Source organism: Geotrypetes seraphini, chromosome 5 (assembly GCF_902459505.1).
Source record: "Geotrypetes seraphini chromosome 5, aGeoSer1.1, whole genome shotgun sequence".
Lineage (NCBI taxonomy): Eukaryota > Metazoa > Chordata > Amphibia > Gymnophiona > Dermophiidae > Geotrypetes > Geotrypetes seraphini.
The window spans coordinates 90,951,360-90,968,686 of NC_047088.1; the positions used below are offsets into that span (position 1 = coordinate 90,951,360).

Below are 17,327 nucleotides of genomic sequence, written 5' to 3' on the forward strand. Positions count from 1 at the left end.
TGCTAATACTTTTAATTCATGACCAATTACAGAGAGACGTAAGAGAGGTTCCAAGTAAAGAAGAAACAATAACTGAGAAAGGGCATACCTGATGGGTGCCTCTTGAAATAACAAAAGAAGAGGATTGAGTCCCATTAATGAGAATAGATGCTCGGGGGTCGGCATATAAGACATGCAAAAATCCAAGAACCATTCAGAAAAGCCCATACGAGACAATGTAGAAAATAGAAAAGGCCACTCTACTCGATCAAAAGCCTTCTCTGCATATAAACTTGTTAACAATCCTGATACTGCTGTTGCTTGACCAGTCGCCAATGCAGTCAAAACTTTTCGAACATGTAGAACAGACTGACGACCTCATACAAAACCAACCTGTTCTTCCCCTATTAATAGAGGAAGATGAGATACTAAATGATCTAACACCCGTGCAAAGATCTTAAGATCTACATTAAGTAAAGATATAGGACGATAAGAATCTACGTATTGAAGATCTCTTCCAGCTTTGGGAATCAAAGTGATTAAAGCATCAGTGGCACCGAGAGGGAAAGAAGAGTCTTTCACACAAGTATTAAAGTAACGTACCATCACTCCTGGAAGATGATAGAGGAGCAGTTTATAATACTTTGTAGTAAACCCATCAGATCCAGGAGCTTTACATGTTGACAGACTTAATTACTTGTTGTATCTCCACTGCATGTAAAGGCGCATTCAATGATTCAAGCATCTGTGAAGTCAAACGAGGCAAAGACGCATCTTCTATGTATGCTTGAATTAAAGAAGGCTGTGATGATGTATCAGCCGTATAAAGACGGGAAAAATAATCACAAAAGGCTTGGGAAATTTTATCAGAAGCATTAGTCAAAGATCCATCTGGCAAACGAATGGAATGCAGTGTTCTCCCCAGCGCTTTTCAGCCGGGCGCTCCGCCCAGCAAATTTAGATTACCGCCCGGCTGTCATCTGCCGAATCCTGCTGCCACCACTGCTTAACGCGCAGCCTGAAGAGCCGCCGAAAGACTCCCGCCAGACTTTAAAATAAACAAAACCCAGCAAGCGACTCGAACCCGGCTTCCCTCCGAAACCGGAAGTTACGTCGGGGGGGGGGGGGGGGGTAAGAAAAGAGAAGCCGGCACGGACCATTAGAGCACCGGAGCATGCGGGAGATAGGCCTGCCACGGAGGGAAGCTTACTTGCTCTTGCTTACTTCAGGCCTTTCTCGCTGCCAGGTCCTGCCTACTTTCTGTTTCCGCGAAGGCAGGACCCGGCAACGAGAAAGGCCCGAAGTAAGCAAGAGCAGCAAGTTGTAAGCTTCCCTCTGTCGCTGACCTTTGGGAGATAGGTCAGCGACGAAGGGAAACTTGCAACTTGCCTTTGTCTGTAGCGAATCTGCCGGGTGTGTGAGACGGCGGGGGGGGGGGGGGGTTAATGGGAGGAGAAATGCTGCTGTACCCAATTAGAGGGGGAGGGGGAAGAGAAATGCTGGTGCTTCTGCTGTACCCAATTGTGTGTGTGTGGGGGGGGGGGGTAAGAGAAATGCTGCTGCTGCTGTACCCAATAGGGGGAGGGGGAAGAGTCATGCTGCTGCACACAATTAGGGGGGGGAGGGTGAAGAGAAATGCTGCTTCTGCTGTACCAAATTGGGGGGAGGAAAGAGAAATGCTGATGATACTGCTGTACCTAATGGGGGGAGGGGAAGAGAAATGCTGCTGCACCCAATTGGGGAGAGAGAGGGAAGGAGGGAGAAGGAAGATCAGGAAAAGGAGGAAAGAGATGCAAAGACCATGGGAGGGAGGGAAAGGAGATACCATACTATGGAATGGAAGAGAGAGATGTCAGGGCATATGGGGGGGAGGGGAAGCAGGGCCAGATTAAAGGATAGGCCCAGGAGGCACAGGCCTAGGACCTGAAATGGTCAGGGGGGTCCCGCCAGTGCTGTGCTTTGGGGCCTCACTCTTGCTGGATTCGCTGGCAGCAGCAGCAGCAGCCTCATCATCCTGGGCACCCCCCCAACCCGATCTGACCCTCCTATCTCTCCCTCCTTCCCTCATCAGTGACGTGCCAGAGGGAATCACGGCAGGAGAAAGCCCTGAAGCAGCCTGCTTAGAGTAGAGCAGTGCTGTTTAGAGTCTCGTGATGGGAGGAGGAAGAGATAGGAAGGTTGTGGGGGGGAGAATAGCAGTCTGCCCCGGGTACTCAGCCTGGCATCATGAACTTCTTCGGCTAGCAACAGCATTTACAATTCACTGCTGTTGCCAGCTTCAGGCCTTCCTCTCTGCTGGGTCCTGCCTACTTCTGTTTCTATGAAGGAAAGGAAGAAGAAGATGTCAGAGCATGGAGGGAGAGGGAGAGATGGAAGAAAAGGAAAGAAGTGAGATGCCAGAGAATCAGGGAAGGGAAGATACCAGACTGTGGGGTGCGAAGGAAAAAAAGGAGAAGAGAGAGTTCCCAGAGCATAGGGGATGGGGTGTTGACAGAGAGAGAAAAATGGAGAGGTGGCAGAGCTGAAATCAATCATGTACAAAGGAGAAGAGAAGGGGCACAGGATAGACAGTTTATTGAAGGAGCATAAAAAGAGGGATGATGCCATATGGAACGGGGAGAGGGTGGACAGTGGATGGAAGGGGCTGATGCTGCATGGAAGACAGAGCGGACAGATGCTGGCTAGAAAGAAGAGTGAAGACAAGATGATTAAAGCAGAAACGATAAAAGGTAGAAAAAAATTTTTTGTTGCTTTACGTAGAATCAAGTAGTATTGTATCTATTGATTAAAGTTTATAAATAGGAAATGGAAATAAGGCAGTTTTTTGGGGACTAAACCCCTTTCCTCAGGTCAGGACAGGATACCATACCATAACAGCAGGGGTGCCCAAATGGTCGAGCGCAATCGACCAGTAGATCACAAAGGCAATGTGAGTCAATCGCGTTGCCTTGGCAATCTTTTTCTTCCTGCCTCCCTGAGCCAGGCCAGGTGCGTACAAGCGCCGGACTCATAAGACTTCACCTCTGACGTCAATTCTGACGTCAGAGAGGAAGTTCTGGGCCAGCCAATCGCTGCCTGGCTCTTCCTCTCCGACGTAAGAATTGAAATCAGAGGTGAAGTCTTGTGAGTCCAGCGTTTGTACATTCCTGGTCTGGCTCGTGGAAACAGGGAGAAATCGGCATGGTGGCTTAGGGGGTAGGGAAAGAATCGGGGAAGTGGAGAAATTGGCGCGATGGCTTGGGGGGGGCAGGGGGTGAGAAAGAAAGAGAGACAGAAAGAAAAGGGGAGGGGCAGAAAGAAAAAAATATTGGATTTATAGTCAGAAGAAGGAAGTGCAAACAGAGACTCATGAAATCACCAGACAAAAAGGTAGGAAAAATGATTTTATTTTCAGTTTAGTGATCAAAATATGTCTGTTTTAAGAATTTATATCTGCTGTCTATATTTTGCACTATGGCCCCCTTTTATTAAACCGCAATAGCGGTTTTTAGCGCAGGGAGCCTATGAGCATCGAGAGCAGCGCAGGGCATTCAGTGCATCTCCCTGCTCTAAAAACCAGTATTACAATTTAGTAAAAAGGGAGGGGGTATATTTGTCTATTTTTGTATAGTTGTTCCTGAGGTGACATTGCATAGAATCGTCTGCCTTGACCTCTTTGAAAACCCGCGGAATATAAATGATAATTAACATTTTCTCTGCGTACAGTGTGCTTTGTGGGTTTTTTTTAAATTTTATTGTTGGTAGATCATTTTGACTTGGTCATTTTAAAAGTAGCTCGCAAGCCCAAAAAGTGTGGGCACCCCTGCTGTACAGTCATTTCTTGTATGACTGGATGAGCTATATTTATCTTTTTTTTTTAGTTGTTTAAATTCATGCAGAAATAAATGGCTAGATTGAACCTAATGACTTCATTAATGCCTTTCCCTTTTTTAGATCTCTATACCATTTGAAAGAGGGCAAATACTTCTTAAATTTAGTAAAAATATTCTGGTACAAGTGTCAAACCTTAAAAAAGGAAGTCATATTGAGCATTGGAAAATAATAATAATAATTAACTAATAAAAATAGTATACATTTAGGGCTCCTTTTACTAAGTTCCGATAGTGGTTTTAGTGTGCACTTAGCGCGCGGAGGAATTGCCATGCGCGCTAGATGCTAACGCCAGCATTGAGTTGACGCTAGTTTTCCCACGTAACGCAGGGGTTTACGCGCGCTAAAAATGCTAGCGCACCTTAGTAAAAGAGGGGGTTAATTTTCCCCACCACCAAATTTTCCCATCCCGCCCCACCCGGCTACTTTTTCATGCCACCCGGCTGGAAAAAATTTCTGGGGAGAACACTGGAATGAATTAACCTAGGACCGCTCCAGATTTTAGTGAGACGTGCAAGTAAATGCCCAGAACGATTACCAAAGCGGAAAAAATGATGTTTGCGAAAAGGGTGTTATGCTTTTTTCTTTCATGTAATAATGTATTCAAAGCCCACTTGTGCAGCCAACATATTTTCTTTATGGGTTATTGTGGGACGACGAATGTAGGTCTTTTTAGCACATTTAAATTGTTGTTCAAGAGAGATGATTTTAGTAGCAATACGGCGGTTTCGTGCTGTTACATAAGCAATAATATCACCTCTTAAAACCGCCTTAGAAGCTTCCCAAAAAAGGACCAGGTTATCAACGCAATTAGAGTTAAATTGTATATAGATCTGCCCATCTTTCTATTAAATATTGTTGAAAATGAGAATCGTCAAAAAGGTAAGCAGTAAATCACCAACCACAACTTCTTCGTGTACCAATATCTAAATCAACTAGCACAGTGTTCTTCAACCTTTTTACACCTATGGACCGGCGGAAATAAAATAATTATTTCGTGGACCGGCAAACTACTAAGACTGAAATTTTTTTTAAAAAACCATCGCCGCCCCGTCCCCGCAAGCTCGGTCCCACAAACCATCTGATCCCATCCGCACAAGCCTCAAATAGTTATAATTTTATATTGAACATATTTTATTAAAGTATAAAAAGAAACAATATTCTATACAATTGTCATTTTATAAATACAAATAATACAGGGCAAAATCAACAAAACTCCTGTCTCCCCTCCCCTTCACATATATCCCCTCTACTATCAAGAAAACTGAATAAGCCAAATTATTACAGAATGCTACACAAATATCAAGTAACAGAATACCACAGTCACACATGACAGGAATGGTGTTAGGGGAGTGGAACTAGGGCACTGCCTGGGCTTTGCACTCCCCAATTATGTCTAGCAAGATACATATTTCAAATCTGATATATTTGAATCACAAGATAGAAATAAAATTATTTTTTTCTACCTTTTGTCGTCTCTGATTTCTGCTTTCATTGTCTTTTCACTCTCTTCCAGCCAGTGTCTGCCCTAAGAACATAAGAATTGCCACTGCTGGGTCAGACCAGAGGTCCATCATGACAAGCAGTCCGCTCACGCGGCAGCCGCAGCCCTCTGGTCTAAGACCAGCACCCTAACGGAGACTAGCCCTACCAGCACACGTTCTTGTTCAGCAGGAACTTGTCTAACTTTGTCTTTAATCCTTGGAGGGTGTTTTCCCCTATAACAGCCTCTGGAAGAGCGTTCCAGCTTTCTACCACAGAACTTCCTTACGTTTGTATGGAATCTATCCCCTTTCAACTTTAGAGAGTGCCCTCTTGTTCTCCCTGCCTTAGCTACTAAGTCTATTCCCTTCAGTACCTTGAATGTTTCTATCATGTCCCCTCTCAATCTCCTCTGCTCAAGGGAGAAGAGGCCCAGTTTCTCTAATCTTTCGCTGTACGGCAACTCCTCCAGCCCCTTAACCATTTTAGTCGCTCTTCTCTGGATCCTTTCGAGTAGTACCGTGTCCTTCTTCAAGTACCAGTGCTGGACGCAGTACTCCAGGTGAGGGCGTACCATGGCCCGGTACAGCAGCATGATAACCTTCTCTGTCTCTTCAGTCCAGCATCTGCCCCTTCCATTCACTGTCTGTCTTTCCCTGCCATCTCTCCTCCTGCCCCCCCCCACCCCCCAATTTGGTCTAGCATCCATCATCTTCCTTCTGTTCCCCTCATGGTCTGGCATCTCTATCCTTCCCTCCCCCCTGTGGTTTTTAGCATATCTCTCTTCTCATTTCCTCCACTCAGATCTGATCATTCTCTGCTCTCTCTTCCCTTTTCTTCTCTGGTCTTCCTTCTCTATTTTCTGCCTCCATCTAAATTAAATTCTTTATTACTATTTAGTCCCGTTTCCCTCTTTTCACTGTGTCTACGCACAGCTTGTCACCCCTTTCCCTCACCCCTCCATTATCTTACTATTTTCTTCCCCCTTTATTTATCTCCTCCTTCCATCCAGTATGTGTTCTTTCCCCACTTCCATTCAGCATCTGCTCTCCCCTCTCAACTGACATCCATCTGCCTTCTGCTCTCTCTCCCTTCTTCTCACTTCCATCATCTGTCCCCTTCTCTCTCTCTCTCATCTCCTCCATTCCATCATCTGCCCCTTCTCTCTCTCTTTCTCTCTCCCCCCCAACTTCCATCATCTGCCCCCCTTCCCCTCACCTTTGTGGGTCACTTTCTTTCCCCTGAGGGTGGCTCATGTCACAGGGGAAGCTTTGGCCGAGCAGAACCGCTTGATTGACAGTGGAACTTACTTGATTGATGTCGATGCTGGGGCCCGTTGACGTTTGAAGGGGAAAAAAAAGGTGGAAAAAAGGGACCTGCAAAGGCGAGAGGAAGGGAAACCTCCAGGACAGCTGCTCTTTGCCCTCCTTCAGCGGCCCAAGAGTTCAGACCAGCAGCGGCAGCTCTGTATGCTTTTAACTTCGGCACAGAGCTGCCCCTAATCAATAGTTTAGCGCGGTTTCATGAGGCAGCCTCGGGGCCTTTGATAGCCGGCCCGCTTCGATGATGCGATGTGGGCCGGCCTAGCAAAGGCCCCGAGGCTGCCTTATGAAACCGCGCTAAACTATTGATTAGGGGCAGCTATGTGCCGAAGTTAAAAGCATACAGAGCTGCCGCTGCTGGTCTGGAGGTGCGAAGACAAGGCAGGAGGCAAACGCGGTGGAAGGCAGGAGTCCCGGCACAGCGACTGCAACAGGAAGTTGCAAGTCAGCTGACACCGGCCTTTCGTTGCGGCGGGGACCGAATCCTTCGCGGACCGGCAAGATTTTGTTTGCGGACCGACACCGGTCCGCGGATCGGCGGTTGAAGAACTGTGAACTAGCACATAGCATGATCAGAAATAGCCATAGGTCCTATTGTAGAAGAAAGAATTCAAGAAAACAAAGATTGAGTGACAAGAATATAATCTATACATGACCATGTCGAGTGAGATCTGGGAAGATGTATATAATCCCTCTCAACAGGATGTAACAATCTCCATGGATCTACCATGTCAAGTGTGGAACACAAGTAAGGAACCCCCTTATGTGGAACAGAAGGCTGCTGGTCTGGAGAAGACCTATCAAGAGGAGGATCAAGCACTTGATTCAAGTCTCCAGCCAAAATTAAATGAGAAGCATCATGCTCTAAGATCATTTTAACTAAAGACTGGAAAAAAAGCATGTTCATAAGTAGTGGGAGCATATACTACTAAAAGGTTAAAACTAAATGTACTTGGGATCACTTTCAGAAGTACAAAGCAAGCAGTTTAGTTTGACACAGCAATCTTATATTAATCAATATCACATCAGATAGTTTAGTTTCTTGCAAACAAGCAATATCTACTTCTTTACGACGTAAATAAGAAAGCATTTTTGTCCGTTTGATAGGCGAGTTTATCCCAGACACATTCCACGTGGCTATTCGCAACGAGGAAAGAGATTTAGCCCCAGTCATCCCAGGTAGCAAAGAAAGCAATCGACAATAAAACATGAGTTTTACACCAGAGTGCCCAGCCTTCACTACAGGTGACCAATATGCAGGAGTTGACAGAGGCATATATTCACATATAAACAGGAGGTCTGAAATCTTAGTTGATTTTTCTTCCCCATTTACAGGTGAACAAAAGACTGATAATAATAGTATGCTCACACAAACAGGGTTCAAAAATTTATGAAATGGTTACCTAATCTTTAATGAATCACCTCTGAGAACATGTGTACTATGGGGTTTTATATCTTGTCTTCAAATCAGTTGTAGTAAAAGTACATGTTGGGCATACAAGGCACGATTAGTAAACTCTTCTAATCACCCCCCCCCCCCCCCCCCCCCCCCACTGGGTGCCCTCTTTCTAAAATCTGGCACGCATGCCAGCTAGCATAGATATCTCTTTATAATAATTTTATTTTTGTTCTTTTAATTGCTTGTGCATATCTTAATTGGTGGGAAAAAAGTTATGTTACAATGGATGGGGCCTGGAGTCAGGTCACATTATTACGTAGCTCTGACTTTCTGATTCCTACAGTTAGGGAATCAGAGATGTTATTTTGGTTATTGGGGTTAGGGATATGGGTGGGTAATTGGGTATTGGGAAGGGTTAAGGGGTTTGGGAGGGCTCTCAGGACTGCTTGTTGGGTTACTTTGGGTTTGTTAATTATTGTATTAGTCATTCTATTCTTTGATTTAATCTTTTGCTCTTTACCAAAATATATTATTGATGGTACATTAAATTGTTCCTTATTTTTATTTATACATATCACGAAAATAAAGATCTGGGGGTTTTATGCAGAGAGTCCCTATTCTGGTTTATGCTGTTTTTCACTACATCTTGGCGTCAGAATTCTGAAGTTAAAAATATTTGAATCCCTTTTAGTAGTTAAGTCTTTAGTTCCATCACAATAACAAAATTAATGAACCAGAAATTATCCAGATTAGCAAAAAGTTTTTCCTTCTATTCAAGGAACAAACCATTCTGAAGCTTTTTCAAACTACTAATGAACCTGTATTCGGGAACAACAAGTGTATATAGTCTCCATTCTCCTTTGCAGATGTAAAACATAGAAACATAGAATATGACGGCAGAAAAGGGCCGACGTCCCAACAAGTCTGCCCACTAAAGAACCCTGAAAGGATAAGGTCCCAATTACTGCCTCACACACTCTGTCATTAGCAAGTCAGATGCATCTGGGGACAATATCTTAGAGACAACAGATCTCCCAAACATGTCCAATTTATTGTTAGCTTTACAACTCTTTTTATATCATTTTACATGATTCAGTGTTGTCAGCAGATGACGTAAATACAAACCATATATGGTGATAGGTCACATGAAACTTTAAAGAAATAACAAACATCTTACTATCTAAAGGCTGATGTCCAAATGGTGCTCTGCATAGCAGACACTTTTTGTTATCTATAGCTTCTTACAAATACAGCTATGAAAACAATTGAATTCACTTCACAACATGATAAGAAAACACAACTCTCAAACATAAAATGGCCTTGTAGTATTTCAGCAAGAGAAGGCAAGCAGTGTCTGGATTTACAGCTTCAAACACAGCCTAAGGAAAACTACAAGATACATGATATGTGTCCCTTCAAACCCGCCCTCCCAACTAGTCTGCCTACTCAAGAACCCTTCTTCCCTGAAGTATCTATCGTTTGAGCATAACTCTGTAGTACTCCCACCTGATTGTCCCATCGACTCTTGAAATCAAGCACACTACTGCCCTCGACCACCTGGCGGGGAAGATCATTCCATCGATCAATCACCCGTTCGGTGAAGAAGTATTTCCTAGTGTCACCATGAAATCTTCCTCCCTTAAGTTTTAGAGGATACCCTCTTGTCGCCGTGGGACCCTTCAGAAAAAAGATTTCCTCCTCCACTTTGATGTGACCCATGATGTATTTAAATGTTTCTATCATGTCCCCCCTTTCTCTGCGCTTTTCCAGAGAATATAAGCGCAGTCTGATCAGGCGTTCTTCCAATGGGATGTCCTTAAGTCCTGAGACCATCCTGGTGGCCATTCTCTGTATCGACTCCATCCTCTTCACATCCTTATGATAATGTGGCCTCCAAAATTGGACACAGTACTCCAGGTGAGGTCTCACCATGGATCTGTATAACGGTAGTTTGACTTCCGGCTTTCGGCTGATGAAGCTCCTTCTGATGCAACCCAGCATTTGTCTGGTCTTTGCTGTAGCTTTCTCCACCTGATTAGCAGCTTTCATATCTTCCCGGATGAGAACTCCCAAGTCCCTTTCTGCAGTAGTTCTTGTTAAGTTTTCACCGTTCAAGGTGTATGTTTTGCATGGATTTCCGCTCCCAAGGTGCATTACTTTACATTTCTTGGCATTGAAGTTTAGTTGCCAAGTACTGGACCATTTTTCCAATACAAGCAGGTCTTGCTCCATAGTGTTGGGCCTGGTTGCGCTGTCAGGTTCTGAGGCCCTGCCCACAGCGCTGCATTGTTTAGCGTCGTTGGCAAATAGTATAATTTTGCCTCGAAGTCCCTGAGTCAAATCCCCTACAAAGATATTAAATAGCATCGGGCCCAAGACCGAGCCCTGTGGCACTCCACTGGTCACACTCGACGCTTTTGAGGGGATACCGTTTACCACCACTCTCTGAAGCCTGTCGCTAAGCCAGTCTTGTACCCATGCTGTCAGTGTTACTCCTAGTCCTAGCGAGTGCATCTTATTTAATAACCTTCGGTGTGGAACACTATCAAAAGCCTTACTAAAGTCCAAATACACCACGTCCAGGGACCCACCCTCATCCAGTTTTTTTGTTACCCAATCAAAGAAGCTTATCAGATTGGATTGACAAGACCTTCCTTTTGTAAAGCCATGCTGGTGGGGATCTCTTAATCTTTCATCATCCAGGAACACCATCCTGAATTTGTGAAAATGTGAAGTATCGCGGGATAAGATAGCATAAATCGCATTTTCCATTGCACTAATTCAGTGCACATAGAGGTAAATTGTCTCCTTTTTTCCAATAATGAAATAGAGTAATCTTGGAACAGACGAACAGGGGTACCTTTGTAGTTAAGAAAGTCCCAGTTTCGTCGATATTGTTGGAGTAAAGCCATTTTGTTAGCGTAGTTATGCACCTTGGCAATGACAACTCAGGGCCGTTGTTGATTTTGTTTGCGGCCCAACCAATGCGCACGCTCAAAATGGAGGGGGCCAACGCCTGAGGGAAGAGGCAGTTCTATATGGAGCCACTCCTCCAACTTGGTAAGAAGACATGTGTCTGAGATGGATTCAAGAACCCAACAAATCGTATGTTACCTCTGTGGGAGCGGTTTTCCTGATCCTCAATTTTAATTTCTTGAAGTTTAAGCCGCTCTCACAAAGATTCCAGCGATTCAGATAAGTACATAAGAATTGCCACTGCTGCGTCAGCCCAGCCCAACAGTCAGCTCCTGCGGCAACCCCCAGATCAAAGACCAGAGCTCTAACTGAGATCAACCCTACCTGTGTACGTTCCGGTTCAGCAGGAACTTGTGCAACCTTGTCTTGAATCCCTGGAGGGTGTTTTCACTTATAACAACCTCTGGAAGAGCGTTCCAGTTTTCCACCACTCTCTGGTGAAAAACTCACCCTCTGGGTGAAAAAGAACTTCCTTACGTTTGTACGGAATTTATCCCCTTTTAACTTTAGAGAGTGCCCTCTCGTTCTTCCTACCTTGGAGAGGGTGAACAACTTGTCTTTGTCTACTAAGTCTATTCCCTTCAGTATCTTGATTGTAGCTGTTGAAATCTCCTCCACCTCTGCTACACGTATCTCTAGTTCCCCTGTTCGACAGGTAAGATCAGAAAGCATTGTTTCCATCCCGGTAAGCTGTCCTGAAAGTTGTGTAAAGCGAGGATCCAGTGCTTTCACAACTGCCTCTGTAAGATCTTGAATATAATTAGGTGAAGTTAATGAGGCTGTTACATCAACGGTAGCCGTATTATCAGTTTGAAGATATGGTTTGTCCCGATCTTTGTCTTTAATCTGGTGTTTGGTGCTCATCTGGGAGTCGGATCTGAGCGCGTATTTATCCATTCAAAAATATCGATTAAAACTAAAGGTCTAACAAGGTAAATTTGAGCACAATTAGGATAAATGTTTTGTTTTGTGTCAACCAATTAGTTCTGTGTTAGTAGTTATAGCAGCTATTCCACCTTTTCCCCCATCCCCACCACCAATAGCTGCAACCTTTTTCAAATTTTATTATTTTTTTAAATTCTTTGTTGATTTTCCATATATCAACAGTGCACTACAAAAGTATATAAACATATAATAAATCAAGAAAAGCACATTCATCTTACAAGCATACATGAGCCTTTAAACCCACCCACCCATCCAATAACTAGTCAACTAAAACATAAATACATAGATTCTTTCAATAACCTTTCCCTATTTAAAGTAGTAATGTAATCTCACCCTCCGCCCACCCACCCTGGATGTATGTATTCAAAAGGCTAAAATTAAGATAAAAGTATCCCACCCCCACCCTACCCCTTCCCTGGATGTGTATGGAAATAAACAAAAATTAAAGATAAAAAGACAACTATAATGAAGAAATAAGATGTCAATGGTCCCCAAACCAATTTAAATAAATTGCTATGCCCCAACATGTCAGCATTCATTTTCTCATATCTATAGCTTAAACATAAATTCGCCCACCAAAAAGGAAAATTGAGGTGTTCATAATTTTTTCCAATTACGAGTTACCATCTTCATGGCTATCCCGGTCATAATTAGAAAAAGCCAGCATTTATAGTGGTCCATGGGGGCTTAATATGCAATAATGTTCCACATACGACTACCTCATATGTCAATGGAATTGATGATTCCAGTATGATATTAATCTGTCCCCGTATTGACTTCCAAAAGTTGAGTATCAAAGGACAATAGAACATCAGATGATCCAATGTCCCAATATCCAGATAACAGTGCCAGCATCTATTAGATTTAGAACTGTCTAACTTTTGTAACCTAACAGGGGTCCAAAAAGATCTGTGTAACAAGAAAAACCAGATTTGTCTCATAGATGCTGACGCTTTACATCTCATCCTCGATGACCAAATTCGTGGCCATTGAGACGCAGAAATGTACTGCTTTATCTCGATGCTCCAAATATCTCTAAGACTAGATTTTGGTTTTTTATTCAAAAATTCAGATATTAATTTATACCACCGGGCAGCCTGATATCCAAGCAAATTTATCTGGAAGGACCTGCAAGCTATAATGATTTTTTAGATTTCGCCAATCAGGGAACCCTTCCTGATTGGCCTGCTTCAACTGCAACCACTTATAATTTTGAGACTTTAAAATACCGAATGATAGTTGCAGTTGTGAAAATTCAAGCATTTTCCCATTTGATAAAACATCATCTAATGTGCGTTTACCCGCCTACATCCATTGCTTCCAGAAGATCCCAGACTTGCCATTTTGAATCTTGGAGTTTAGCCATAAGGATTGATTAGTGGATTTCTTTATTGGAATATCTGTTAATTTGTTAATAAATTGTCCTTAATATATCTAGGTTACTTGATATTCAACACATGAAACAAACGTAATGGGGAAATTTTTATAATTATCAACAGTAGTTCAATCCAGCTCCATATCAGTTCATTCACTTACAATGCTCACCACTAACCAGAAAAACCATCATAACAGCTGACTTCAACTGCCTGCTTTTTCTAATTTTCAACAGCAGTTTTGTGTCAGCCAGTTTGCCCTTTTTCAGAACAAAGTTTAATCAAAGCTTCTTAGCTGTAATGACAATTTAAGCATATTAGAAGGCAAACTATATATATACAGTATAAGGAAATTCAGTCAGCAGCGATTAGAAAAATGGCAAAACAGCTGATCTTGCCTGCCTGCCCCTTCAAACCGTCAGGGTCAACTCGTTCTTCACCAGTTGCGATGGCTAATTAAATATAATTTAAATATACCCGGAGGCAAATCCAGTGTGCTGGAGAGTTCACTCACACTGCTCCATGCTGGAGAAACACATCCAGCCAGCCGCGACTAGAAAAACCGGCATAACAGCTGACCCTGACTGCCTGCCGGCTTAACAGCTGATTTTGCCGGCCTCTTCAAACCCTCAGCATTGGTTTCGCTTCGGCCAGTTCATTGTATCTCAGATTAAAGTCTCCTCTTCATCAGCTAGGAGGGTGTTTATAAAAAAAAAAAAAAAGGGTAAATTTTTAAAATTAGGGACGAACGGGACCTAGAGAGCAGGAGTACTGATCAGATGCGTCTGGTCAGCCTCATCGCATCGCACGCTCCTGGTAGCACTTATCTTATTTTGGAGGTAGCTGATCTTGTTCCTTCATTATAACTAAATAGCGCCCTGGCAGGAATTTTTCTTTGCTATTGTGTGTCTCTCTCCCTCTCGCTGTCTTTCTTTCTGTCTGTCTGTCTCTCTCTCTGGCCCCCTTTGTCTGTGTTTCTGTCTCTCTCCCTGTGTCTTTCTTCCTGTCTCCCTCCCGCTGTCTGTCTGTCTTTCTATCTATCTCTCTGCCCCCTATGCAGCAGCAGCATTTCTCTCTCCCCCCCCCAATTCCCTGTGCAGCAGCCACAGCAGCATTCCCTCCCCCTCCATTTCCCTGTGCAGCAGCATTTCCCTCCCCCCACCCCACTTCCCTGTGCAGCAACAGCAGCAATATTTCCCTCCCCCTCCATGTTCCTGTGCAGCAGCAGAATTTACCATTATCTCCTCCCCTTCCCATTCCCTTAGTCCCTTGCCGCCCCCCCTTCCCTTCCATTAACGTACTCTTTGAGCATGACAGCACTGATCATTCCTCTGGTTAGATGTCTACCAGTCGCTCAGTCTTTTTCCTCTAGAGAGACTGTAGAATATTTTTCCAACTGAACACCAACTTGCCTGTGTTTGCAGAATATTGATCCAAAGAAACCTTTAGTCCCTTGCAGCCCACCCCCCATTCCCTTCCCTTTTCGTGGTTTGGTCGGCTCCCTTAGTGCCTTGCCGTAATTTATTCTTAAGTTTAAAGGTGCTGCGGCGGCTCCTCTCGCGATCCCCGCCTGTGTCGGAAGCCTTCTCCGATGCAGGTGCGGCTCGTGATAGAAGCCACGGCGACGGCTTTGAACTTAAAAATAAACTTCGGGCATGGAGTGTAAGGGAGCAGGCCAGACCGCACAACATCACCTTGAGGTCCACGAGTGTGGGGCCGTTGTAAGCGCGCATGCGCACTCCTGCTGGCCAGGGACCTACGGATCATGGATCACGCAGGTATGAGTGCGCATGCGCGCTTAGCGTTTTATTAGATAGATAGAAGATTATATATTAATGTGATTATTGTAAGATTTGGACCACTAATTCTTATATATATTATTGTATGATTACAAGGTAAGACTGCAAGACAGTATTGTCACTAAGTAAAAAAAAGATATTTGTGGATCATCTTGGATATCAGAGGCTGTGATTTTTCAGTTGGATAGCTGAAGAACCTAGATTTTATAAATGAATACTGTATGTGTCATCATCTCTCATTTTTATTTACAGGATTTAACCGGTTGAACTTTGATGCTGCAAACAGCAATGAACCGCTACATTTTAACCCCAACAACTGCTCACTGGTATCAGAATGGCCTTTTGAGAATGGAAGCGAGTTCAACATGAAAAGGAAGAGAATAAATGTTCATGGTAAGAAACTGCATTCATCTCTCACAATTGAGCCATTTGATTTTGCATTAGCTATTTTCTCCTTGATGGCTCAGAATATTCCCAGTGGTTGCAAGCAGTGCTTTGGGTGCAACAGGGTCATCTCTGGGACTGACCTTCATAGTTGGTGTTTGTCGTGCCTAGGTCCTAATCATGAGGCCTCTAATTGAGTTCTCTGTTTAAAAATGCAGAAATGGACTTGCAGAAAGACCCAGCTTGAAAGACTTTTGACATTTATAAGAGCTATCCATCGGCATCAGAGGCATCAATCCCCATGGCTAAAGGAACTACATTAAGGAAGTCTCCTCCTTCCTTGACATGGGACACTAGTAATTTTCTCTCATGCCAGTCAGCATTAGACCCATCACTGAAGATGCACTTGGATTCGACATTGCCCTTATCAGCACCAAGGGATTCCATTGTCATGTGTCGAGCAAAGATGAAGCATAGACATTGGACCCTTTTGAAGCATGATGCCAGAAGCCTCGCGTCATTGGCACCCCTGAAGCATCAGTGCTGTGAGAGTTGGTTCCCCCTCTGTGAAGTTGGTGCTGATGTGCCTATCTGGCTTCTGGGACCAATCTTTCGATTCGGCACCAACATCTTCACCTTCATTGATGCCTGGCTCCAAGAATTGGTGCTGGGCCATGCTCAAGAAGAATCTTGGTCTAGCGCAGTACCAAGGCTCTGAAGGTATCTGTGCCAATCATGGCTCTGCCCCAGCCAATCTTGGAAGCTCATACCTTGTCTATCACTCATGTGTCAACACCAGCATCTAGAAGGGGGCTGGCATTGGTCATAGCCTTGGAAAGAGCAGTGCTCCTCTCCTTTTGGGGAAGAAGCTTCTTCATTGTCCACGTCAGGATCTGTCCCTCAGCACTCATGTCTTGAATCTAGTTGCTTGAGGTAGACACAGAATCAGCCTTCTCCAGAAGAGTTCTGTTCTGACTCCAACCATTCCTGGGTGTCTAACATGAAACTAGAGGGTGTATTGGAGAAAGCCTCCGTTGGTCTGCCACCAGACCCCTCTCCACCACAGAAAAGGAGAAAATCCCTACCAAAGGAGCTCTCCTTTTGTTGAAATTTTGAGGGAAATGGCTAGGTTCATTCCTTTTCATTTAGAAGTTGAGGATGAGCCCAGGGCTGCTATTTTGTATATCCTTGATTTATGACAATCCGTCTAAGGAAACCTTGATAATGTTCTTTTACATGATGTCCTTAAGCAGGCACAGATTAAGAGTTGGGAGAAGGCTCCCAGGTTCGAGAAGGCCAAGCTTCACCACCACTCTATGGTGGCTGAATCCATTCTCAACAGAGCTAGAAGTTCTAGGATCTATACCTCTGTGCCCCCAGGGGAAGATGATAGGATCTTGGAATCTTTTGAGAGGAAGGTTTGCCAAGCCCTATACTTGTGTCCCACATAGAAGCCTATCAGCTCTACATGAGTATTTATTTGCTGGACTTCGTGATCAGGGTGTTGGAGTTTACAGATACTCTGCCTGCGGATAAGGCTACAGAATTCCACAAGCAAGTAGCTAAGCAGGAGTGCCAACAGCACAGTGTCTAGGCAACCCATGTCCAGGCTTTCCGCATTAGGTACTGACAAGGGCAGACTCACCTTGCTACATGTGTTAGACCTAGGGTTTTGCATCTGAACCCACAAGTTGTTTGTAGCATGCTATTGATCATCTTTTCAACTCCACCTCCTTCCTAGAGAGCTGCTCCTGTCTCCTCAGTTTTTTTCTTCAAGCAAGTTGCTCAGAAGGGTTTC

The 17,327-nt window shown here is 44.0% G+C and overlaps 1 protein-coding gene across 4 annotated transcripts in view; it reads left to right on the top strand.

The window, feature by feature from the left end:
• Positions 1 to 17,327, top strand: part of LOC117361545 (ecto-NOX disulfide-thiol exchanger 2-like) — a 323,082-nt gene that overhangs the window by 24,753 nt on the left and 281,002 nt on the right. For all 4 annotated transcript variants that reach the window (XM_033947012.1, XM_033947013.1, XM_033947011.1 and 1 more), the window contains exon 2: positions 15,398 to 15,538. In XM_033947012.1, the coding sequence (XP_033802903.1) occupies positions 15,398 to 15,538 (141 nt within the window). The remainder of the gene's footprint in view (positions 1 to 15,397; positions 15,539 to 17,327) is intronic.